The 26,303-nt window shown below is 38.4% G+C and overlaps 1 protein-coding gene across 1 annotated transcript in view; it reads right to left on the minus strand.

Moving 5' to 3' along the window:
* Nucleotides 1–26,303, minus strand: part of Efcab3 (EF-hand calcium binding domain 3) — a 418,970-nt gene that overhangs the window by 226,778 nt on the left and 165,889 nt on the right. The window contains exons 58-73 of the mRNA XM_085829216.1: nt 25,501–25,605; nt 24,845–24,898; nt 23,539–23,652; nt 22,537–22,590; nt 21,055–21,159; nt 19,676–19,729; nt 12,996–13,100; nt 11,265–11,318; nt 10,525–10,629; nt 9,942–9,995; nt 8,762–8,866; nt 6,232–6,285; nt 5,607–5,711; nt 3,881–3,934; nt 3,138–3,242; nt 574–627 (exon numbers count right to left, since the gene is read on the minus strand). Coding sequence (XP_085685342.1) covers nt 574–627; nt 3,138–3,242; nt 3,881–3,934; nt 5,607–5,711; nt 6,232–6,285; nt 8,762–8,866; nt 9,942–9,995; nt 10,525–10,629; nt 11,265–11,318; nt 12,996–13,100; nt 19,676–19,729; nt 21,055–21,159; nt 22,537–22,590; nt 23,539–23,652; nt 24,845–24,898; nt 25,501–25,605 — 1,281 coding nt within the window. The remainder of the gene's footprint in view (nt 1–573; nt 628–3,137; nt 3,243–3,880; nt 3,935–5,606; nt 5,712–6,231; nt 6,286–8,761; nt 8,867–9,941; nt 9,996–10,524; nt 10,630–11,264; nt 11,319–12,995; nt 13,101–19,675; nt 19,730–21,054; nt 21,160–22,536; nt 22,591–23,538; nt 23,653–24,844; nt 24,899–25,500; nt 25,606–26,303) is intronic.

Genomic DNA, 26,303 nt, shown 5'->3' on the forward strand with positions numbered 1-26,303 from the left:
TAGAGAATAATTATTTCAAGAAGCAGCATAATATTAGAGAAGGGTTTTTTTTTTTAATCTGAGGGAAATTAAAAAAAAACAGTAAAATACATGTACACAGAATCAAGAGGGATCAAGGGCCATATTTACATAGAAATGCTGGAATGTATTTTATGATCTGAGGATGAGTCAAAGGAGAGGGAAATAAATTTTATCTTAATGACTTCTAATAAAGCTATCAGAATCAGTTCATTTATACATCTTACCAGAGAGTACTACATATTGTTTTCCTTTACAGATTTTACTAAATTATGTTATTTGCCCTTGACATTGATAACAACTGTCTTTTATGGCTGTTACTTGATGTACTCTGGTTTGGGTGTTTATTAATAATACTTCAGTAAATGATACTGCCAGAATAAATGCTCTAGAAAGCTGACAATGTTAATGTTCTACACATTTAGCCAGCAAAAGGGTAAACTGTAGGACAAAAGCTCACATTTTATCAAAATTAAAACAAAACAGATCAGGGATAGAATAGTAGAACAAGGAATTCCACTACTGTATAAAGCCCGAGGTTTGGTTCTCACTCACCTGTAAATGTGTTTAATCCCTTAAACAATTTCTTCAATGCAACTCTTCCATGCACTATAAGAAATTCAAGTAAAGAAATATATCACGTCTCAAAAATAGCAAGAGGAAAATTATCTAGCAACATATTCAGTAATCTCTGCAGCTTTATCTTCTTCATCAGGATGAACCAGAATTAAGAAACAAACTACTAAAAATTTATTTAACAGTTTCTGCCATGTGACCGTCATTTCGTCCTACAGTATCTTGGACTTTCCACATTCAAGGGGCAAAACTCAGATGCATTTATGCTAGATAACTTTTATTTAGATCAGAGCACTAAAACAGGATGTCAGTATGTTTTATAGTACTTCTTAATGTTTGGAGATGACTAACCAATTGCTCATGTCATAAGTTCTCAATCGGTATTTACCTATTTTCTCCAGGCAGATTCGCTTATTCTTCTGAAGTGTAAGTGATAACTGTGAGGTGCTTCTGGGTAGAGGATTACACTTACTGCTCTATTAATAACGAGTCAACAAAAAGTAACACCACTGCCAGGGGTATTTAAGGTAATTCCTCTAATCGGTGTAAAGATTAGTGCAGTCAGAATAATATTAGAGACTGGCCTTAGCTGGGCATGGTGGTGCATGCCTTTAATCCCAGCACTCGGGAGGCAGAGGCAGGAGGATTTCTGAGTTCGAGGCCAGCCTGGTCTACAAAGTGAGTTCCAGGACAGCCAGGGCTATACAGAGAAACCCTGTCTAGAAAGAGAGAGAGAGAGAGAGAGAGAGAGAGAGAGAGAGAATATGTAATTTTGACTTGATCTTATCTTTGAAAAAGTAAATATGTGTCTACCCTAAAACTAAGTTATACTCTAGAAGGTAAACTTCTAAGTATGTATCCATGGAAATTCTTTGACATGCGCATCATGAGGCAGACTCCTGGAAGGAATCATTGTAACAATGAGAACTAGAGACAATGGAAATATCCACTAAATAGAAAAACTTTAAGTAGATTGTAGCATATTCATGCAGTAAAATATTATATAGCAATAATAATATATTACTTTTGTGGCATTTGGGATTCATTATTGAAGTAAGTTCCAGATAATTTGTGAGACATTGTAAGATAAGATTTTAATAAAACTTACAAACAGGTAAGTGCATATCTATTTTGAAATATTGTTAAGAAACACACACACACTTATCTGAAACATGTGCTTTCAAAACAAGGGGCCTAGAAATGCAAAATTTAGCATAGCAGTTTACTGGCAAAGGCATGAGAGGGAGGAAGATCCCATATAATGCAGGAAGCACTGTTCATATGCAATGCTTAAGTTGCATGAAGTAATTGTGGCTCTTATTTACAAATACTTTATAATACATGTTATATAAGGCATATTTTACATTTCCAAATATCATATTTAAAGTAATGTATTCAGTATCAACTGTATTCAAACTATGCGATGTTTCCTTAGCATAACTCCTGCCAACCATTGGTAGAACATTTGGCCAGGACTTAAGTGTTCCTGGCCAAAATCAGTTGGCAAAAGTATGACATTGTCGGTTAAGACCATTTTAGTTACTTTTTTCCCATCCCAAATATGTCTTTTTGTTGTCTCACTTTTTATATCTTAAGGAATCTGGATGATTTGGACAAAGTGAAAAAAAAAAGTTTAGATAAATCCGGAATTGTAATTTTTTTCATATTTGAATTTTTTCATTTAAGCATTTTCCACTATTTAATACATAGTAAATATATCCATAAAACACAAGTAATACTATTAGAATAAACAGGTACATTTACAGAAATGTATCTGAGAATAATACATATTCTCTTGAAGGCCACAGTCATGAGTGACATGGATAAAATGACATGGCACTATTGTTAGCCAGAGTTCCCCCAGTCTCACATGCTTCTGTTTTACTTATTTGTGGTGAAATTACTCTGTAATTTGATACAGTTAAGCGTAACCATCGTCCAGGCCGACGCAGCTGGAGCCCAAGAACACAGTGCTTCAACCAGGATACTCAGAACAGAATAATGGGTCAACCATGCTGGGGATAATCCTCCAGGATCCTTGTCCTATGCCAGGCTTTGCCATGGCTTCAGGGCAAAGGAATGTGCCCAACCTACCATGCTCTCCTGATTTTGCTTTGTCTCCTCGAGTGGTGGCAATGTCTGGATTAAGTGGGGATTAGTGATTGTGAAAATGGTCATTTCAGTGGTTGGCTGGGGCACTTAAATTCCTCCTACCCTTACCCTTAGCATTCATTGCTTCTCACTGTCATTTTCCATGCGATTTATCTTTAACGCTTTAATTGTACTGTGACTCTCAGATGTTGTCTACATTTTTCCGTTCCTCCAGCTCTTCCCATTTCAGTAGAATATCCGAATAAACTCAGCTTACCAGTCAAGTGGAAAGAACTGTATCATGAACGAAAAAACATGAGGTCATCACTTCCCTTTATATCTAAAAATTTCCAGCTGTGTCTGATGGACATTTAGGGGTGAACATTGACTACCTGACTATGTGCACAAATTCTAGATTTTCTGAGCGACTTCTGAACATCCTAGATGCTCACCATCGGCAGCCAGGCTCTGCTTCAGATCCTTGATTTCTTCGTTTGTGAGCTTCCACCCCATGTTTTGCAAAACCGTATTGATTTTATTGATATTAGCAGTCCCACCTAGGAAAATCAAGAGGAGCTAGTAAAATCTGATGAATTCTAATTCCCAAGTTCTTCATTTCAATTAAGGTCTCCAGTTTTAATGAGACTATTTAGGCCACAAAGGGTCAATAATGAGCTTAAAAATGGGTTCTATTTCCTAAGTTTGAAGTGTGGTGCCATGTTTACAGACCTCCATGGGACAGCATGAAGTCTCTTCTATTAAACGCTGTCAAGGTGAACTTAAAGTCCATGGCTTCATTCCTTTTCTCTCTTCCTGTCAGTAGGGATTGAACTCAAGCCCTTACTCACAGCAGCCGAGAACTCTACCACTGATATACAAGACCAGCCCCACTATTAATTTTCAAATAGGCAGTCATCAGTTTGATTTCTATAAATAAAGATGCCAACTTTTCATTAATAAGTAGTTCTGAGTTGTTTATAAGATTATCCGATTATCTCAACTCCTATCTAAATTATTCCCTTCACTTCCCATTCTTACACAACTTTCTTTTTTAACAAACACGAATGTAATAAAGAAGTAAAAAGTCCAACATGTAAACATTCTTTTTGTAACAAAGGCAATTAACAAAGGAAGACAAATTAAAACGTAGGTAAGTTGATGGGTCTCTTCCATTTTTTCTATGCACTTCACTTACGATTGAAAGACTTCAAACCATCCATTATCCTGTTCTTGTGGACTTTGTCTTTAGCTACAAGAAACATAGATCAGGTCACACTTAAATGAATCATGTAGAGAGTCACTAAGGCAGCAAAAGTCATAATTTAAGGTAAAAAACATAGTAAATTGTGGGGCATCCGTTCTCCCCTTCCACCATGTGGGTCCTGGGAAAAGAACTCAGTTCATTAGGCTTCGTGGTAAGCACTCTACCCTCTAAACCATCTTGATGGCTCCCCCCCCACCTTCTTTTTTTGAGACAACATTGCCGAACCTGAAGCTTGCCATTGGCTAGCCAGTAAGCTGCTTGCCCCATCTCAGCTCTCCCTGTGGTATTAATGCTTTAGCACACACTGACATGCCCTGCTTTTTATGTGAGTACTAGCGATTTGAACTCAGGTTCTCATACTAACACAGTCCTAGTCACTTTTCCATTGCTGTGACAAAACACTATGACCAAGGTAACTTATAAAAGACATCATTTAATTTGGGGCTCACAATTTTAGACAGAGTTCATGGCCGTCTTGGGAAGGAGCATGGCAGCGGGCAGGCAGGCATGGTGCTGAAGCAGTAGTTTAGAGCTCACGTCTTGAGACACAACCATGAGGCAGAGTGAGATAACTGGCAATTAACCCCTACTGACATACCCACTCCATCAAAGCCACACCCCACAATCCTTCCCAAGAAGTTCCACCAACTAGGGAACAATTATTCAAATATAAGCTTATGAGGACCATTTTCTTTTTAATCACCACACGTGGCAAGTGTTTTACATATCTCTCCAGATCATGGATATAATTATTTTTAAGATGAAATTGTATTATTCATTTCTTTAAAATTATTGACAATTTTTATCCTCTATGGTGATGCTTATTTTTAGTTGAGTCTTTTTTAAAATACTTTTTTTTTAATTTTTAAAAAGTTATGTTATATGCATGGGTGTTTTGACAGCATGCATGCCTGTGTACCACATGTATGCCTAGTGCCCACAGAGGCCAGAAGAGAATATCAGATACTCTGAAACTGGAGTTACAGATGGATATAAGCTGCCATATAGGTGCTGGTATCAAACTCAAGTCCCCAAAGGAACAGCCAGTGGTCTTAACTGCAGCCCCCAAATTTACTTATTTTTATTTTATTTTATGTGTGTAAATGTTTTGCCTGAGTGTATGTATGTGTATCTGATGTCCAGGGAGTTGGGAAGAGAGCACTGGATTCCTTAATGTGTGGTTATGAGATGCCATGTGTGTGTTAGGAACCAAACCCATGTCTTCTACAAGAATAATAACTGCTCTTAATCACTGAGCCACCACCCTAGGCCCTTCCCAACCTTTTAACTTTTAAAAGATATTTTCTCTCCTCCTTCATTGTCAGCCTTCTGGTGCTCTTGTAGGTCTTAAACTATTTCATATTAACAAGTAACTGTCATCTATCTATCTATCTATCTATCTATCTACCTTATCTGTCTATAATCTATCTATCTGCTTACTTATCACACACACACATACACAGACACACACACAGACACACACACACACTATATATATATACACACACACACACACACATTTCTATTGGCATGAGATAATTAATCTGAATAAAATTTGAAAGTATTTTAATGCATTTTAGAAAATTCTTAAACACATTCTCAGAAGCAGTAAAGAATGTACATTATAATCAAGACATTAGCATTTTTAAACACTTACAAGTTGTGGGTAGATGTTCTAGCAGCTCTTCGTTTTCCTTTACTGTGAGAGTGATCCCCATTTCATTCAGAACATTTCCCATGTCGCTGATATCAATGTCTCCCCCTTGAACATCATAGAAACAGGCATATGTTAATGTGGAGAAATCCCTCCTCCCTCCAAACATATATTAAGGTCTCTTCAGCTACAACAGCTATATTAATGCACACAAATATTCCAGATGCTCAGAATTCTCACTAACTGTGACATAAATATAATCTTTTACTATTATCAATATGATAATGGACATAAAGATGCAGTTTACTAGAGGTAAATTAGTATAATGTGGTAAAAACTGCATTAATTTTATCAGAATACCATGTCTCTTCTAATTTTCAGTAAGAAAAATAATTTTATTTTTATGAAAATCTGTTTATAATTTTGTGTGCTAATTTAGATTTTGAAGTTAGCGATACTTTATCAGAAATTTATACTGAACTAGTGCTAAAATGCAAATGTTCTAAACTGCAATTGCAGGTAGTTTATCAACATAGAATAAAATGAATACAGTAGAAAAACTAATATAAAAGTATAGTATAAATATATAATTTGATATAAAAGTGACTTTAGACTTATAGAGACCAACCTGTAATAGCTTCTACTGTTTCTAGCACTTGGCCAAGATGAATCTTTCCATCAGCTGCAAGAAAAATCATAATTAGCACAAGAGATTAAAAGTTAAGAATTGAAGCCTATCAGCTTAATCTGAATCAATCAAAATTTCATCTATAATAAGAATAAGAATCTAATCTATGTTTGGTGGAGGACTGGCAAAGAAAATGTTTTATAAGTTTTATGTTCACAGAAATGTCAGAATAATAGACTAATAATGTTGGAAGGGGATCTGGAAACCCCTATTTCTAGTGCAAACTTCAGGGTTTTTTCAGGATTTATGTTGTAATAAAATTTTCATTATTTGTGTGTGTGTGTGTGTGTGCATGTATGTATGTATGAGAGAGAGAGAAACAGACTGACAGAGAGAGACACAGAGAGAGACAGACTCAGACAGACAGACAGACAGACAGAAAGAAAGAAACAGAGAGAGAGAGAGAGACAGAGACAGAGATTTTCTATGTGTAGCCTGGCTTGTCTCACTTGCAATTTTTCTGCCTTGGCCTCAGAGTGCAACTACAGCAGCGACTCATTCTTAGGTACATTTACCTTTATTGTTATTTTACCTGATAACTTAGAATGACTGATGATATGTGTTATTAATCGTTTGTTAATAGAATATTTATACACTCTGGATAAATGTTTCTATTATCTTTGAGAAAAAAGGAATTACTGCTAGAGAGTCATGGCACCGTTTCATTACTAAGAAAACCTGATAATGTCTGGTAGGAGGGGCTATGAAGTCAAGGAGGTAAGAAGGCGGTCTGAGGCTCAGCAGTGTTGGAGTGCTTGCCAGAACATGTCCTCGGGAGAACCTACCTAAGACAAGCTGTGTTCTATTTTCCTACCAAACCTCAATTAGGGAACATGAATTCAAGGATAAACTTACGAAGAATTTCAGAATATCAAATGGCAGAGCAGTAAATCTGAAACGTGATATTCTTCTTAGCTTGAATTTATATTGTTTTACAGATTGCAAGATTGCATACCATATATATACATAAATATATATATATTTAAAAAATATATATATATTTATTTATTTGGTATATATAAAACCAATACAAATAAATTCTTTACTCCAAAGACTCAACAGGAAGGTTGAATGCATGAGCTATAGATCCTGTTCCTTGGGCCTTCATAAAATATGTGATTATGAATTACAATACTATAGAAAATGGCAATCAAAGACAAGATGCCCAGTAAGTAGAGCTTGAGGGCTATGAGGTTGGAATTGGGTAATGACAGAGAAGTTGAGGTCATAGAAAGAAGGACCCTGAAATGTGCACTCTTTAAACCAACTTCCCTACTGCAGAATTTGAGACATGCCTGGATGTGGCTCATTACAGACTTCTTCAAGAATGTCTCAGTTAGTGAGATGGGGAGATGACTCAGTCAACAAATGGTGCACAAGCATGAGGAACTCAGTTCAGATCCCCAACACCCATGTAAGAAGCCAAGAGCCACGAGTGGTGGCGCACGCCTTTGATCCCAGCACTCAGGAGGCAGAGGCAGAGGCAGAGACAGGCAGATTTCTGAATTCAAGGCCAACTTGGTCTACAAAGTGAGTTCCAGACAGCCAGGGCTACACAGAGAAACCCTGTCTCAAAAAACCAAAAAAAAAAAAAAAAAAAAAAAAGAAGCCAAGCATGCTGGGTGCTGTAGTCCTACAACTGGGGAGGTAGAGACAGGAAGATCCCTGCAGCCCTCCTGGCTAGCCAGTCTGGCTCTATTTTGGTGAGTTCTTGGCCAGTAAGAAACTGCATCTTACAAGGTGGAGAAGTGATAAAGGAAGATATCTGACATCAACCTTTGGCCTATACACACACACACACACATAAACACATGCACACCTACACACATCCCTAGATACACACATATATACCTACCTATACACCTACACACACACACCTACACATACACCTCCCTACACACCCTATACATATCCCTACACACATACACCTACACACACACCTAACCATACACACACACACCCCTACACACACCCCTGAACACATATCTCCTACATACATCTCTATACACACACACCTCTACATACACCCTTACATACACACCTATACATAGAATCCAAATTCTCTTGGATTCTACAGTTAGACTGTAAATGCCTACATGGCTATCCAGGACTGTTATCTCTGGACCGGAGTGGCTGAGGGAGGAAGATGGTAAGTTCAAGGCCAGCTTGGGCTACATAGTGTCACTTCATTTCAGAAAAAAGGAAAAACGTCTTCTGTGCACACTGCTGAAGCAGCTCTCTGAATTCTCTGAGTGTCTGGTTCTGAGCGTGGTTCAGATTTTCATGTTCGGACTCAGTTGAATTTTTCTTTAAACATTCCAATGTACATTGTTCTTAAATTGAGACTGGTTTCCCCCTACCTTTGAGGATTATTTTTATGTGTAAAATATAAGTAGTTAATATGTATTCCCTCTCACAAGCTCAGAATGTCAGTTCTTGTCTAAAATCCACTGTGATGTACAACACTCACCAGTGAGTGGTAGATGTTCTGTCAGACTTTCATGTTCTTTATCTGTGAGTTCAATGCCTAGACTTTCCAGAATAGTGTCTAGGTTACTGACTTTAACCACTCCTCCTGGAGAAAGAAACAAGAAGAATTATGAAGAAACTAGCTAATGCTTCCAAAATATGCACATATCTAGGCCTACATTTTTAATCTTATATTTCAGCACAACAAACATATAATGTATAATTTATTTGTATTAGTGAACAATCATTGAAAGTTAGCTCAGCCAATCAGCTATAGTCAAGCCAATCATTTACAACAGAAATATTCTAAGATTGAAGCATTGCTTAGGATTGTGATTTGTGTACTTCGAGTTATACGGCTTTAAAAATGTCCTGTCCAATAAGGTAAGCACATGTCAAAGATCGAGTTGTCTCCATGGGGCATAGAAGGAAAATGTAGGGTAAGCCTTCCTACAAAACAAAGCCATGGCAGCAAGTGAGAGTGATGGCTCCAGTTCCTGCTAGTCAATCCTGCTTCGCTGGTACAGTTCAAGATGTATTTAAAATTATAACCACCCTCTCCATCTGAATATCAGTGACAATAACCTCATCATCCAAAATTCTGCAAGAAACACTACTAATTGACATTATTCCAGGAATCTGGATGGTTGCGGGACTGGCTGCCACCTGGAAGAGACTGTCATCACACAGCACAAGGCAAAATTTGACAGTATTTCTCTTCCCTTTCTTTTCTTTGTGGTCAATTGTGTTGAGGAAAGGGGTGGGAAGGCACCTTAGCCACAATCCACACTTTCTTCTTCATCCTTTGTTAACTGGCTTTAGGGAGAATGATATAATATAAAAAAATGATGATTTTTTTTTGATTTGTGAAATAAAATAAAATAAAATAAATAATCCTTTCAAATTCCATTGAATGAATTCACAGAGAAATGAGTAATATTTTCTATATGATATCAATTTGGTGTGTCTTTAGATTTTTTTAATGATTATTTGAGGGTGTGAATTAAAAAGATTCAACAATGGACATCTTGGGATGATATAATATGGATGACTATATCTAAGTACTGAGTGAAAGAAATGGGAAATCTAAATATAGAGACATAGGCAAAATTAAAACCCACTGTTAGGAATGCATTGCTGACTTTTAGCAGATTTTTCTGCCATTCACACTTCTTACAAACCTTTCAATGCCTTCACTTCTTCCAACATTCTCTTCTCATACACCATTCCAGGTTCTATAAGAAAAGAGTGCAATTTATCCCCCAAGAAAAAGTTACACAGTTGTTGAGCAAGTAGCTAGTTTCAGTAAATGATATTTGTAAAGTGTCTTTAGAGAAATCTTCCCTAACATCCTATGAAATAAGATAATTTTTAAAAGGTATATTTTCTTAGTGACAAAAATATGTATGTGGAGAGAGCTACTTAGAAACTGTCTCCATTTCCTTCTGTTTTCTCTCCCTCACCCTTCTCTCCTTAACAGAACCTTAACACAACTTACTCTCCTCAGTTTTCCTTTCTTCCCTCATGTACTTCGGGCTCAGTAACATGTGTGAACCATGCTGCCACAATTACATCAACTCTGATGGCAGAATTATTGAAGAGCTTGGTGAGTCTTAGATTAAAATTCTACAGCAGGGAATGTGGGTTTTTTTTTCTATTCATTTTCAGCACTTTGTAGAAGAAACAGTAGAAGAGATAAGTTCAGGAAACTATCCACGAGCCCTGGGAATCCAGTCCCTTAAATAAGGCCTTTGCTTAACTCACCATGGATAGGGAGGACATCCCATAGTGCCTCCTCTTCTTGTTCAGTGAATTCAATCCCCATGTCTCTCAGAACTGTTAGTACGTCATTGGCATCAATATTCTTTCCTTTTGAAAAATAGCAACATTGATATCTGGTCATTTGGAGAACAATCTATTTGTGTCCAGTCATAAACACCTCAACTGCTCTATCTCATCTTCAGCTGCAACAGTAAACTGGAAAAAATCAAATCACCTTTAACTACAAAGAATTATCAGGGAAACCACAGAGCACCATCCTTTAATTTTATAAAAGGAATATTCTCTTAGTGATAAATTTATGTGAGACCGATATAACTGAGCAGTACTTTTGGTTAAGAGTTCTTAGCAATTTAGAACGAGAGATTTATAATTCTGGAAGAAGAATCAATAGGGAGATTCTTAATTATGTTTTCATTGTGTTCACAATAGCAGTGATACATGGATCCTCCAAAAAGTTTTAGCTTGTTAGTTACTATGCCCATCAAAACAAGGGTTATTTAAATCCTTTAGAAGGAAATATTATTGATGTATGAAAGATAGTTCCTTCCCATTTCTTTCCAAAAAATAAAACATTTAGATTTTATTATTACATCTAAGACAAAGCCCTAAATAAAAACAAATTTTGAGCATCTGCTAGTTAAACAGTCATAATACAAAATATTCCAATTGTATAATTTGAAAAATTATTTTAAACATTAACACACGTCAAGCTGGATACTCACCGGTAAAATCTTCTATCGCATCTAGTAAGTTTTTCAATTCAACCTTCTGATTATCTGTTAAGAAAAGATATATTAAATATGGGCACAAGTGGCACACACCTTTAAACATATTGACACTAAAGTACAAAATAGAAATAAGTTAACATCTATAGACTCTATAATTTTATCCTATGTTTTTTTCTATGTTCTGAGCTAGAAATGCCATATCATGATTACCAGGGTATGACCTATTATGGGTTAGGAAAGTTTGCTTGCAATAGTCAGGAGTCAGTTACAATATTAAATTACCTTCTCCCATAGTGTCTGCTTGAAATATATTTATTCTGTAGACTGTTAATATCATGAATAAGCACTAGGAGTAACAAGTTGCATGTGATATAATAGTAGTGTTTTAATTTGGATTTTAAAAGAATATCCATATGTAATGAGTTGATATTTTCTGTCTCCATCTTCTTAGTCTTTTGTCATATAAAAGTATATTATTACTCTGATGATTGATATATTTTATAAAGTAAATATTTATTTGCAAAACCAGTTTAAAAATAATTGTAAGGGAGGCATGTTACATAGCTAAAATTCGCTCAGAAAGTTAGGGCAGTTTAGAATCTCAGAGGTTTCTCTTTTATTACATAAAAAATGACTAAGAAGTATTTTCTGTTGTTCACTCCAAAATATAATTTTCTGTTTTTCTGATTGCAAGTAAATATGTTTAAATGTATGTTTCATGTAATTGAGAAGCTGATAATTAAGACTGCTAAATCAAATATAACCATAATAAACTGAGTTTTTGCTCAGCATCCTATTGACAGCTGAAAGCAACCAGAGAGAGTATCAATTGTCCACAGTGTCACTAAATTTCCCCAGAGGAGAAATTTTGTTCCTTGTTTTCTCCTTTAAAAGTAAATAGATTTTCACCATTTTTAAAAAGACTTACATATAAATAATTCACATATTACTTAGCTGGATTTTAGGGTATGTGAATTATACTTTAAAAAGTTGCATGATTTTTGTGTGTGCAGATCATGATCACCTGAAACCTCACATGCGTTAGTCTGTAGCTACCACTTCACCCTGCTTCTACCGCTACCAGTTCTACATGGTGCACATTAACTGAATAATACAAAACCGTGCGCTTTCATATGCAGCTGCTTTAACGTATTCCCTAATCAATGTCTTCGATCTACTGCACTTCAGCATGAGTTCAACTTTAACTGTGTTTCAGGATTTGCTTCTAAATTCTTAAAGAGGGTGATGGAGAATATGGCCAAAGGATCATGGGGTTTGGGCTGGGAAGTGGGACCTTACACATTCCAGATGTTACAGCCTGAATGTTTGAAGGCCCTCAATGCTGAGCGATCACGTGGCTGTGGTAGTTGTCTCTTTTGTTACTATTCTACAGCTTTGAGATGGCATTTTCTGTTCCCAGCCTTAACTTCCATCCTCATTTTCTTAGGCTATCTTCCCCCAGATGCTTGTCTTTCTATGATTTTTTTTTTCCTAGTCTTGGTAATAGTCACCTTTTTAACATTACTTTTGATCTAAAATTAGAGGAGTTGCTGGCCTATATCAATACAATAAGAAGAAAATAGCGCTTTATTTTATTCTGCATCCAATGTCTGTTTTTATAAGTGCTGTCATCTTAATGAAAGGATTTTTTTCCAGAGTTCACTGTATCTACATGCACACATCCTCAAATGTGTCTGACTGGAACAATTAGATGTACATACTCACCATCAATAGGCACTTTCTCCAGAAAAGTGTCTATCTCCTCTTCTGTGAATTGCATGTCCATGTTTTGCAAAACTGTGTCTATGTTAGCAATATCCACCAGCCCACCTTTGGAAAAAAGAAAGGAATCTCAAAAGGATGGAATAACCTCAAAATCTGACACAGGCTATGCATCACTGTCAGTTCAAAGCCCAGTAGACTTAGTTAGTTGTACAAAGACTGCCAATAAAATGGGCACTTAAAACTTTCCTGGGAGCTTTTCTAGGGCATGGGATCAGTTGATATAGCTAACTCACAAAGCTTGTGCTCTAAGTCCTACACTACTTGCAGAAATAAGAAAATGAAAGTCACATAAATGTGGGCAACAAGAGGATTAAATCTTGCTTCTAATCCAGAAAAGAACATATGGCCCTTTCCTCAGAGTTATCTCCAAATAATTTACCTAAGAGTTCTGAACCATTCTTTTGATATTTTTGTCAAATTAGAAAATATTAACATGCATGCAAAATCTTCATGATGATATGATAGGCATCTCTATGTCACCCAATCAGCCCTAGGAATAAACAGTTATGGACACCGCAGGAAGAGCCTCCTCATTATTTTCTCACCCTCTTTCCTAGGAGGAATCCATACATTAATGTAGTGTTTAACTTCTTGGGGGTATTTCATGCATGGGTGAGGAATGGCTTGTACAGTTTTAAAGCTTACATGAACACATCACAAGCTCAGCCTGCTACTCCACTTGCATTATTTTTATAGTTTCGTGTGTGCTCATATCCAAATGTAGATCTCTTCACTCGTGTTACTTCCTATTCCTCTGTGATAACAATGAACCATGACATGTTGACCCATTTTCCTAGAGATGGATATTTACATCGTTCCCAAGTTCTTGTTATAAGAAACAGCATTGATTGTGATAACACTGTATGTGTGTGCATGTGCAAGGCCCAATGACCCAAGAAACAAGTTTCCCCTCCCTCCCCAATGTGCACATTTCAATAGACTAGCTGGAGAAAAATACGCATGTATTTAATGTTCTGTAATTTTACCTAGTCTCCTTTGAAAGTCATGAGCCAATTCATACTCCAGCAAGGCATGGAGGTTCCATTGTTTGCCATGGCTGACCAGATTGGTACTGTTTGATTTTTTAATACATTTTGTCGAACCTGACAACATGTGTGATAGTTTGCTGCTTTTCTATTTAGATTTTCACAACTGTTGATGTCATAAAGTGTCCTTTATAATACTGACTGATTGTCACATTTCTACTACTGCATTTTCCCAGCTTAATATTGATGTTTGATTTGTTCTTGCTGATTTGTGTTTCCTATATTCAACATACTCTCCTTCATATGTTTAAAAATAACCAATGTATCCAAACTACAAAAAACCCCTTTACTTGTTTTTAGATCTTTGAGGCTTCTCCATGCTGATTCCCACCATGGTTATACCAGTTTGCTGTCCCACCAGCAGTGAGCGAGGGCTCACGGCCCCACACGCTCATCAGTGATGGTGTTGGTTGTTTCTGACTGAGGTGAGGTGAAAGTTGTTTTAATTCGCATTTTCCTAACTGCTAAGGATGATGGGCACTTTTTTAAGAGTATGTCTTTGGCATTTTCATTTCTTGTATCGAGAACTCTCTGATCAGATCCATAGCCCATTTTTCAACCAGGTGGGTTCTTCCCTTGATTCTTTGTATTTCGAGTTCTTTATATATTCTAAGTATTATACTGGCACCCATACAACAGCTGTCTAATTAGACTTAAGACTTAATAAATAGAAAGGAAATATGCCTGGTGCTAGGAAACTAAACTACTTGGACTAGTGAGGTCATGCATCTTAGAAGGGAGACTACCACCACCATAACTTTGCTAGACCAGCACATTACCTAACTGCGTTCTAAACTTATCCTTTTAAATATAGATAAGCATAGCTCTTAGCCCTTGTCAAAGAAGCTCCTTTTTATAGAATGCAGAGGGCATTGCAGAAAAACACAACAGGTGCAGAAAAAAACCCTATGATGCCCAATCCCAGTGCACAGTGGTTTGAATCTGCTTGACCCATGGGAAGTGGCACTATTAGGGGTGTGGCCTTATAGGAGGAGGTGTAGACTTTTCATAGGAAGTGTGTCATTGTGGGGGTGGGTGTTGAGGCCTTGTGATTAAGCTCTACCCAGTTGGAAGAGACCTTCTTCCTAATTGACTGCAGAAAAGTGTCTTCTCTTGGTTGCTTTCAGATCAAGGTGTAGGACTCTCAGCTCCTTCTCCAGCACCATGTCTGCCTGCCTGTTGCCATGCGTCCCACCATGGTGATAATAGACTGAAACTCTGAAACTCTGGCAGCCCCGATTAAAGGTTTGTCTTTATAAGAGTTGCCTTGGGTTCATTGTATATTTTGGATATTAGTCCACTATTGGATGTAGGCTTGGTAAAGATCTTTTCCCAATCTGTAAGGTTGCCTGAAGATCATTCTTAAGGTGTTTTGGTGAAGAATGTGGCTGCTTTTTGTACTTTTCTGGAGTCTTCCTGAGACTAAGGTGAAGAGATTCAGATTGGTTGCATTCAGGGAGGAGTTTTTTGGGGTTTTTTTTGGGGGGGGGTTGTTTGTTTGTTTGTTTGTTTGTTTTTTGCCTAGCATAAACTTTGTCCTCTGGTTTACTTTCATGAAGAGCATTTTGGTCAAGCATAGCAAGTTGAGAAAGGGGAAAAATGTATGGGTCATATATTAAAGGAGAAACAGGAAGTGGAATGGAGCTGAATCCTGTGTTCAAGGAGATGAATGGTTAAAGGAATGATGCCCTCAGAGCAAGATCCTACCAAGCTAAACTTTTTGTTTATGTGTTTGCACTTGAACAAGGGATAGTTATATCTAGGCATTATGATGACCTATTTGTTGTTTTCCTTTGGACATAGGAGATATGATCATGTGTCACATTGAAAAGGGATGAGTTGTGATGGCTATTCTTGGTGGTCGACCTGCCCATATCTGAGTTCAAGGTAAATCTACAGAACAAGTTCCAGGACAGTCAAGCTTAGGCAGGGAAGGATTTGGAAAACAGAAAGCTGGTGATAATGTAATGGAACAAGGGGGGCCATGTTCCAGCCCCAGCAAGCAGTAGAACATGGAAGCTTCTGCCATGTGGCTCTGGCTTTAGAGTCAATAATAGAAGGAACTATTGGGACAATTGATGATGATTAGCTGGATCTGAGAAATTAGCGGTGATTAAGAAGAGTCCAGCATCACTGAGGTAAAATATTCTGTGAAGTATGTGTTCCAGAGATATCCTCATGCTGCAACTGAACTTGGTAATGTATAAGAATCAGCTAGGTGGTACTAGTTTTGTAGACATGAAGGGTTCATGAAGAACAGTTGAAGCTTGGCATTCTGAGAGGTCAGGAAAAGCCATTAGTAAAGGTACAGCCTCAGTTATAGTTGACAAAGACTGAATGTGTCACACAAAGAAGTTGAGGCTTAACACCATAAAGAGAGCTTATGAGAGTCTATTTGGGAAGTCTAGTTGCATTGGAAGACCCAGCATATTGGAGATACCAGTACCATCGGTTGACCACCAAGAACAGCAGCAGCAATGGAGTGGAGTCAACCAAAGCTAGAATGCTACATAGGGCAGAGCTGGAGAAGTGACCCTTTGGAGGAGCAGAGAAGATCATGTGTGGATCCCATACATTAGAACAAGAAGCTGTAAGATTGAAGTTCCCTTGGGTACCCCAAGATGTTAGAGATGCCAGAGGCATGGAATGCCTGCTGAGAAAAGCTCTTAAAGGAGTAGAGCCAGACCAAGAAAAAGAAATGTGTTGCAGTCAACAAAGATGAAAGGAGTTGGAGATCTGAAGAGTGCTTTGACACCAGACATGGAGATTCAGAGTTTAGAGTTTATCAACCTGGTGTTTGGTCTTGCTTTTTTGGTCCAGTATTTCCTCATTATGACATTTTGGAATAGTAATATATATCTGCGGGAAGCGGGTGATGCCGCTGGCCCTGTGAAACCCACTTGTTTGCTGCCTTGCCCGAGCATGCGCAGTGAGGCTGCATGCATGGGCTGCATGCCTGAACTGTTCCTCATGATCGGGACCTGTCAGCCTGATATCTATGAACGATCTGAGCTCATGCCTGGAGTGCGTGTGAATTCTGATTGGATGAGGTGGGGTGGAGCTGGAAGGAGGTGAGTTGGCGCGAGTAGAGGAGTAGTTTTAGCCCTGCCATGAGTAGAAGTAGAGTAAGAGAAGCTGTTGTAATAGGAGTAGTTTAGCCCTTGCCCTAAGAAGAAGCTGCTGGGGAAGAGAGCTGTAAAAGAAAAAGCCCGAAGTAAAGTTGCTGTGTGAACCCGACTTGGTGTCTGAGTCGTTCTTGTCGTCGCAGGCCGGAGACTTTGGAGACCAGAGACCAGGACATATATCTTGTGATGTTGAAAGTATATGGTCTGCTTTTTTATTTTGATTTTATAGGGGATTATAGTTAAGAGATTGAGTGAACCTCAAAATAGACTTTGGATCTTGGACTTTTAACATTGTTGAGACTGCAAGACACGATGAACTTTTGAAGCTAGACTAAATGTATTTTGCATTATGCTATGGCTAGGTATGTCCCCCATAAACTCATTAGTTAGAACAAGCCTTTGTGGGACAGGGAGTGGAATGCGGTGGTTTGAATATATCTGGTCCATGGGAAGTGGTCCTATTAGGAGGTATGGCCTTGTTAGGGAAAGCGTGTCACTGTAGGGATGAGCTTTAGCTCTAGTCAATTTGGAAGAGACTCTCTTCTTAGCTGCCTGCAGAAGAGAGTTTTCTCCTGGTTGCCTTTAGACAGATCAAGATGTAGAACTCTCTGATCCTCCAGCACCACGTCTGCCCGCATGTTGCCATGCTTCCTACTGTGATGATAATGGACTGAACCTCTGAAACTGTAAGCGAGCCCCAATTAAGCATTGTCCTTTATAAGAGTTGCCTTGGTCATGGTGTCTCTTTACAGCAATGGAAACCCTAACTAAGACACAGTGGATCTAGGTAGATCCTACCCAGATCTTTCATCTAAAAGTCAAAGAACACTCTGAAGATGAAGTAGAAGAGCTAGCCATGAGCAGATCTCATCAACTAAGAATAAAGCTAGAGTTTGATAGCTTTGAGACTGAAGGCAGGAGGAGATCAAACTCAGGAGTAGCTTATCTTTTATTTGCTGTTTCATGGGCTTAGAACACTGATGTTGGTCAGGAGTGTACTGGATACCCACAATAAAATCCCTGTAGCAAGGATATTAACACTCAGGAAGACCTGGTACCATTCTTAGTGCTGCAGTGGCTCTCCAGATTCCCAATGCACTCAGGAGACATCCTCTAGTTAAATCATTAGCTTTCATATGGTCCCTGGAGTCTCGAGACAGGGAGGGAATCAGCCCAACCTACAGAATGCAAGGCTAAGTGTCTCCAGCAGAGGTTCCTAGTACACAAAGAAAAAAAGACTACCTCGGTCAAGACAGCTCTGGTGGATACCAGACATTTCATCAGTGCAGACTTAGCAGCAGCATAAATCACAAGGGTAAACAGAGTCTACATTTAAGGGCCAGGTGAAGATACTCTTAACATTTCCTGTCTCATTTTGTTGTTGTTGTTGTTGTTGTTGTTCCTCCACCCCCACCCCTGTGATTCCTTGCTTTCTGTTATTACAGATTACTACATCATAGATAATAGCATTTTTACTTTATTGTGTTTTAGCATATTTTTGTTGTTCTTCAAATATTCATGTAGTTAAATCTATGCATTTTTAAATTTAGAGGCAATATTTTTTTCTTTTCCTAGTTTCTAGTTTCTTTCTTTTTTCCAACTTTCTCCTTAGTCTCAACTTGTAGTAGGATTTGGTTTTACTTTACTTTTTTCCTGACTGTTCATGCACACAGACACACACACAGACATACATGGATATGTGTGTGTATGTGAGTGTGTGTATGCGTGTGATTACTACAGGTATTTATATATGTGTGTGTATGTCATGAAAGTAGAAACGAAGAAAGGATGAAGAGATCTTAAGCTAAGGGGAAATGGAGCTGATAATGGAGTATATGTGAAAAGGAAACTGGAAAGGGGCCTAACCAGGGCATGGAGTGTATGTGGTAAGGAAGCTGGAAAGTGGACTAACCAGGCCATGGAGTGTATGTGGTAAGGAAGCTGGAAAGGGGCCTAACCAGGGCATGGAGTGTATGTGGTAAGGAAGCTGGAAAGGGGCCTAACCAGGGCATGGAGTGTATGTGGTAAGGAAGCTGGAAAGGGGCCTAACCAGGGCATGGAGTGTATGTGGTAAGGAAGCTGGAAAGGGGCCTAACCAGGGCAAAGAAAGGGGATTGCTGAGTAGAAGAGGGCATGAGGGGTGTGTGTGTGTGTGTGTGTGTGTGTGTGTGTGTGTGTGTGTATGTGTGTGCAGGGGGGTGTCAATGGTAAGAATGAGAACAAAGCATACTGACATACATGCACAAAGATGCCTTGTAATGCATTAATTTGTACAATTTCCCAAAGAATTAATTTAAAAGCATTTTCAATGAAAAGAATGGTTCAAGAGTATGTTTGGTTAAATCGACACAGATAATACACTTGTAAAAATAACAACGTACTGACAGGATTCTAAACCTAGAGAACACCGCCCAAGCTTCAGCTCCATGAGCCTTTCGTAGTCACTTACATTTGGAGGTAACCGCCGTTTCCAACAACCTCTTCTTGTACACCTTCCCATTGGCTGTGAGGACAGAAATCAGGTCACCAGAGGCACTGAAGCAAGGGACTACTAAAGCTCTAACGTCATGATTCACCCTAGAAGAGCTGCACTTATTTACAAAAGATGGAAAACAACTCTCAAACTGGAAAATGTCCTGAATGTGTCTTCCTAGGTCCTGGGAGAATTACAGCCAATGCTCTACCCTGCTAAACCAAATTAGAGATGTTTTAGTTGGTCCCTGTCCTCTCTTTAACTTCTCCATTTTTTTTTTCTCCCAGAACTTTCTCAACCATTCACCTTTACACATAAACCCATGGAATTTTGAAGTTATTTTTCTCACTGGATATAAAAAAAAAATAAAAGTAGGCACACCTTTTTCTAATACGAGATAAATTACTAACGGTGCAGATCATTGCAAACTGCAATGGCACAGCTTGGATTACTTTCTAATAAGTGGGATAGCTTCTAAACTTTTTTTTCTTTAGCTTTGAAATATAAGTAGTCGTGAAAGTTAAAAAAAAAATTAAACAAAACTTGTGGTGCCACTCCCTATGAAAACACACAGACTGTACACCCCCTTCTAGAGCTGTGAAAGCCAGCAGGAAGAGAGTTCCCTATAACCCAAGAATGCAGTGTTTTCAGCAAATAGGCTCTTGCTATCTAGTTATGGTGGGAAGAATGCACAGTGACAGTATTCTATATCGTTCTGGGGGACTCTGAGACCTCTCTGACCATCTAGTCACAAGGAGGGAACCTGAGTCTGACACTGAGATTTTTATTTAATAACCCATGTCTTCTGGGAAATCCATTGTTCACCCACATGTGAGACCTCTGTTCAAATTATTTTTCTAAAGAAAAAAAATCATGATTTAAATTAGCTTACAAACAAGTAGGGTTTCATGTGACTTAACACTTACGGTTTTTATTTCCATTAATTTATTTATTTATTCACTTTACATCCTGATCATAGGACCTGTCTACCAGTTCCCCCTCTCACACGGCCCCTCCCCTCATCTTCCCTTCCCTTTACCTCTGGTTACCAACCCACCCTAGCACCTCAAGTCACTGTAGGACTAGGCACATCCTCTCCCACTGAGGCCAGACAAGGCAGCTCAGCTAGAAGAACATATCCCACATAAAGACAATAGCTTTTGGGATAGCCCCGCTCCAGTTGTTTGAGACCCACATGAAGACCAAGCTGCACATATGCTACATATGGGGGTGGGGGGGCTGGGTCTACCCCTCATATGCTCTTTTAATTGGAAGTTCAGTCTGTTGGAGCCTCCAAAGGTCTATGCTGGCTTTTGGATTTTTTGTTTGTTTGTTCGTTCATTTTTAATGCTTACCATTAACTGGAAGCAGGCTCTCTAATTGGGAACATTCATTTTCTGTGAGCTCTATGCCCATTTTTTCCAAAGCACTTTTTATATCTTTGATGTTAACTTGTCCTCCTTAAAAATAAAGAAATTGAAAGGAGTAGGTAAGAGTGTAAATGAGACAGGAAGGCCTCTGACGTTTAGAAAACATAAATATTTGCTTTTTAACCAGCAGCTTCCAGAGCTTCCCACTTTGTGCCTCGAGACGATTACACCAATCACCACAAAAGCAACTGACCCTTAAAATGGAGACTCCCCAGTTATGGGACACAGCCGTAAGGGACACAGGTTAGAGAGTATAAATCATTTACAACACCAGGGACAGTTGGTCCAAATTCAGCAGTTCTGCTTTCCTTTAGCTATGAACCGTATTATCTTTAGTTTTATCTAACTACTTAATGTGCTAGCTCAGCTCAGGGTGCTTTTGCTCTAGTACAGATTCTTTCTACTAAGAAATTAAGAACATTTACTATTTCAGGTTTACTTTTTTGTATATTTGTTTGCAACCTACTCCTGTTTATCAAACATCTCTCTGAATTTCTCTGAAAGGAGAGATGTTGGCCTTCCCCAGAATACTAGTCATCTGTCAGTCTGCATGCTTAATTCTGAGCTCTGCTCTTTGTAACCAAATGAGTAACAAAAAGGAGTGACTCAGCCTACATGTCAGAGCTTTAGCTCCATGTACGCCCTAGATTGCATAGCATGGACCCATTACGCACTCTACCCAAAATGTGTTAATTTACCACATTTTCACTTGTTTCTTATATTGTCTTAAAATGACTTAACACATGGTGTGTCCATAGCGTTTTGACTGTGACCCAACCTTTCTGTTCTGTTCTCTGGGCTTTCTTACTTAATGTTAAATTAAGTAAGCTTTGATTGCAACAAGAAAAAAATTCTTCCTGGAGTTCATAGTATACATATTAAGGTATAGTTTAGAGTATATCTTGGAGAATAGAGAACTTTCTATCAAGGTACTACACTGGCATATATTAAATATGGGAATTCCAAAGTTAGAGTGACCATGTAATATATCATGCACAGGACTACTTAGAGTATAAAAGGCAGTAAAAATAATTTAAATTTGTCCATCTCACTGGTAAACCATAATTGTCTAGAGAAGAAAAATGCTCTTAAGAAAAATAGTAGATAGTTTAGGCTTCACAGAATATGAAATGTTTATCACAACTACATAGCTTTATCATGACAGTGTGAAAGAAGGTATCAATAGTACAGAAGCTAACAGAGATGACTACCATACAATAAAATGTTTTCCCCCAAAATTATTTGGCTGAAGAGTTGTAGTTGGCCACTTGGTGTTCTGGATAATTAAATAGAAATATTTTCTGAACTGAAGTGATAAAATGATAGAACGAAATGTGAGAGTCAGAAGGAAGCATCAGAATGTGAGTGGGTATAAGAGGAAGACCATTAAGCAGAGCTCTCTCTCACCTGTAACTTCTGCCACTGCAAGTATCAGTTGACTGAGTGGAATTTTTCCATCATCTGTAAGAAAATGCAAATTTTATCATTAATTTTTAAAAGCTACATGTAAAACAAATCAGAAGTTGATAAACTGAAAAAGAAGAGACAACCCAAAATCCATTAAGTTTCAATCTATACCTTTTATCTTTATCTCCTTATCACTCTTAAGAATACAAACCATAGATATTCTATCTAAACTCCACATATCAGAGGGGGAAATTATGCCAATTTTAATAGAAAAACGAGAAAGCACTATTCTTCCCTTCTACAAAATTGCCCTCCTGCACATCCTGCCCTTTTGAGAATGTAGGAATGAGACTCTTTATGGTATCGATTTTTACATTTGATCATAGCTAAAATTCCAAGAAGCAATACACTGAGTCTTAAATACGATTGAAGCACTATCAAGGCAAAAACCACTTTACAGGCAGGATACAATAGAAATCAGTTGTTTTGTTTTGTTTTGTTTCAATAAGGGAAGACTCTGAGCTGAAGATAAAGAACTGATTTTTACTTTTTAGCAAATAAATGAAGCACATAAGATGTATACATAAATATATATATTGTTTATAAAAAAACTGTAGCATGAGAGTGGAATGATGGATGGACTCAGGGCAACTATTTGAGGAATATTAAAAAGATCACAATTATGTCATCACTTTTCATTCTTAGTCTTTGAGCTGCACCTTTACTCTGGTCTTTGTGAGGTTGTGACTGTGTTACTGTGTGTGGTGACCTTAAGATCTAGAAGAATGCCAACCAAGTGGTTCAGCAGGCAGTGGTACTTGATGCCCAGTGAACCTAGACCCCCATGATGTACTGTGAGAACCGATTCCTTCAAATGGTCTCGGTTCTCCCCACATGCAATGTGACATGTACAATTGTGAAAAGCATCCATAGTCCCGTAACTAGTTGTTTCCACCTCACCTCGAAGTTCATAGCTTGCCTCTAAAACACTAATGAACTTACGGGTCTCTTCCTCAGATAGCAGAATCCTCATTAGGCTCTCTTGCTCCTTTGGTATAAGCTTCATTCCCAGGTTTTCCAGGACAGAGTCCACATTACCAAGTTTAACTTCTCCTTCTTTAAAGCCACACAGGAATAGAAAAGGAATTTAAGACACAAGTGTATTTTTGCACATGCACTATCTGAATTTAAAGGTTTTTAGTTTTTACTGTAATGAAGACAGAAGAGAAAAATGCACTTAAATGAATAAGACTTTTGTCTTATTCATTTTGTTTGAACTTCCATTTAACTCATATAAGAGCATTAAATAACCAATATAAAAATCAGAAACCAGACAGGAAGGAAGCTCATTGGGGAGAGACCCTTGCCTCCAAGCCGGAGGAACTGAGTTTGATCTCTGGGTCTGTCATGGTGGAAGGAGAGGATCAATTCCCAACAAGTTGTCCTCTGTACATGCACACACACACACACACACACACACACACACACACACACACACGGAGAGACATAGACAGAAACACAGAGAGAGACAGACACAGAGAGACAGAGATAGAGAAACAGAGAGAGAGAGAGAGAGAGAGAGAGGAGAGAGAGAGAGAGAGAGAGAAAGAGAGAAGTCAGAAATGGAATATCTTCCCTTAAATCTTACCGTGAGTCAGGTATCTTGCCTATAAACAATCGGTGAAATGAGATCTGGGGATCTTCCCCTTGCTGTGATGGGTTACAGGTCACCATGTCCAGTTTTTATCGGATAGTATGGGTATGTGCAAGAAGGTAACACGAGGAGGACTCAACTGGACCACTTTGGTTGCAGAGATCATTAAGAGTGATATCAGTTGGAGGCGGGACAGATGGTTGCTGGGCAGATGTCCTAAAAATAGGCCTTTGGGATTGCTGTTGTTGTGTCTTAGTAAGGTCTTATTGTGTAGCCCTGGCTGGTCTGGAACAAACTGTGTAGACCAGGCTGAGATTGTTGTTGTTTATTTATGTTGTTGGAGGTAGGATTTTCCTGTGTAGTTTTGTTTTTGTCTGACTGAACTCATGACTCACTATCTCAGTCTTGTAAATGCTAGATAATTTGATTATAATATGGCTATACCTAGCTAGGAATATTGTGTGTGTGTGTGGTGGTGGTGGTGGTATCTTTGTGCAAGGCTGTGACCTTGACAGTATCATAAAAATTATGATGAAAATATATGAATAGACAATCTGCACAAAGGGATATAGACAAGACTCAGGCTCGAAACAACTAAAGCAAACCTTAAAGGTTTCAGTTGTCTCTGCTTTTCTCTTCACACTCTTCACTTACCATTTATGCATTGTACAACATCCAACATTCTGTTCTGAAATGTGTGATCCGAAGCTATTAAAAAAACAATGGAGCAAACCATGTCAGAAGGGAGATGTGCGCTCAACTCTTTTATTACTTCAGTTAAGCATCTATATAAGATTCTGTGAGTGAACTCATTATTAGTGAAACAGAGTAATAGGAAAGAAAACTGTTTCAGTGTGACACACACACACACATGTAGACATACAATGTATGCACACGTACAGTTTTGGTAACTAAGGGATTGGTAACAGAGATAAGCACATGATGGTCAAGCAATCCTTCTCCCATTCTTCACCTTCTTTTCCCTGTCCTCCCTTCCTCCTAATCTTTCTTCCTCCCCTCCCCTTCCACCCTCTCGCCCTCTCTTCTTTCTCTTATTCACAGCTTCCTTTGTTTTCTTCTTAGAATTCAGTTGCTGCCATAGTCTAGAAGGGGACCCTTTTCCGTGTTCCAATGACAAAACTTATGGCTGAAGCGTTTGGTAGATGAAAGGCAAATCTAAGCAACAGTGTCTTTAGTTTTCTAACTATTTCTAGTTTTCAGAAGGAATAAGCAAAACTGTAAACCTATTCATATAGGCTCTGAAGAGAAACCCTCTGGTGGTCTTAGCAGTCAGTGTTTTCAAAGCTTACCATCGAAGGGCAGCACTTCTTTTAGTTTTCTGATCCCTTCATCTGTGATCTCTATCCCTATATCTTCCAGAACTTCCTTCATTTCACTGCTATGAATCTTTTTTCCTTTGAAAACATGAAATCTAATATTAGAGGGTAGACATTTTACAAAATAGTGAAAAAAATCATTCCCTGGATAATGCATCATCTCCTAGGCCAAAATGTAAATGTCCAAAGCCACACTTTATCCACATAGAATTACGGGGAACCACAAGTACAATATAAACCCTTAACATTTATAAACCAGGAGTCTACAGCTGTGATGGTGCGTAACTGTTATCCCAGCACTTAGAAGGTACAGGAAAGAGGATCAAGAGTTCAATCAAGGCTTGCCTCAGCTGCATAGGGAGTCTGAGATTAGCCTTGGCTACATGAAACCCTGTCTTAGAAAAAATACCAAAAAGCCACAAAGAACTTTTATTCCTTGGTTCAACTCCTCCACAAAGAAAAGCAATTTGTGTTAGGGTTGGTCTTGTGCACTGCTTATTCAGATGCTGAGTTCTGCGCTCCAAGAAGAGGCTGCAGTCTGGGCATGAGCATTGGTTTTTTGACCAATGTGCTGTAAAGACGGCTCCCTAATAATCCTTGATTAAATAGTAAAAGGCTAGAGCCTGTAACTGGGCATGAGAAAGAGGAAGGTGGGACTTGAGATGGAGTAGGGGGTCTCAGGTAGAGACCACAAGGAGAGTGGAGAGAGAAGAAGGGCCACCATGAGGCAGGAGGGATCATGAGCGAGTGGCCAAGAGAAGCTGGCCCTGAGGATA

This window comes from Mus caroli, unplaced genomic scaffold (genome assembly GCF_978045245.1).
Source record: "Mus caroli unplaced genomic scaffold, Mus_caroli_1 scaffold_13, whole genome shotgun sequence".
In the NCBI taxonomy this organism is placed as follows: domain Eukaryota; kingdom Metazoa; phylum Chordata; class Mammalia; order Rodentia; family Muridae; genus Mus; species Mus caroli.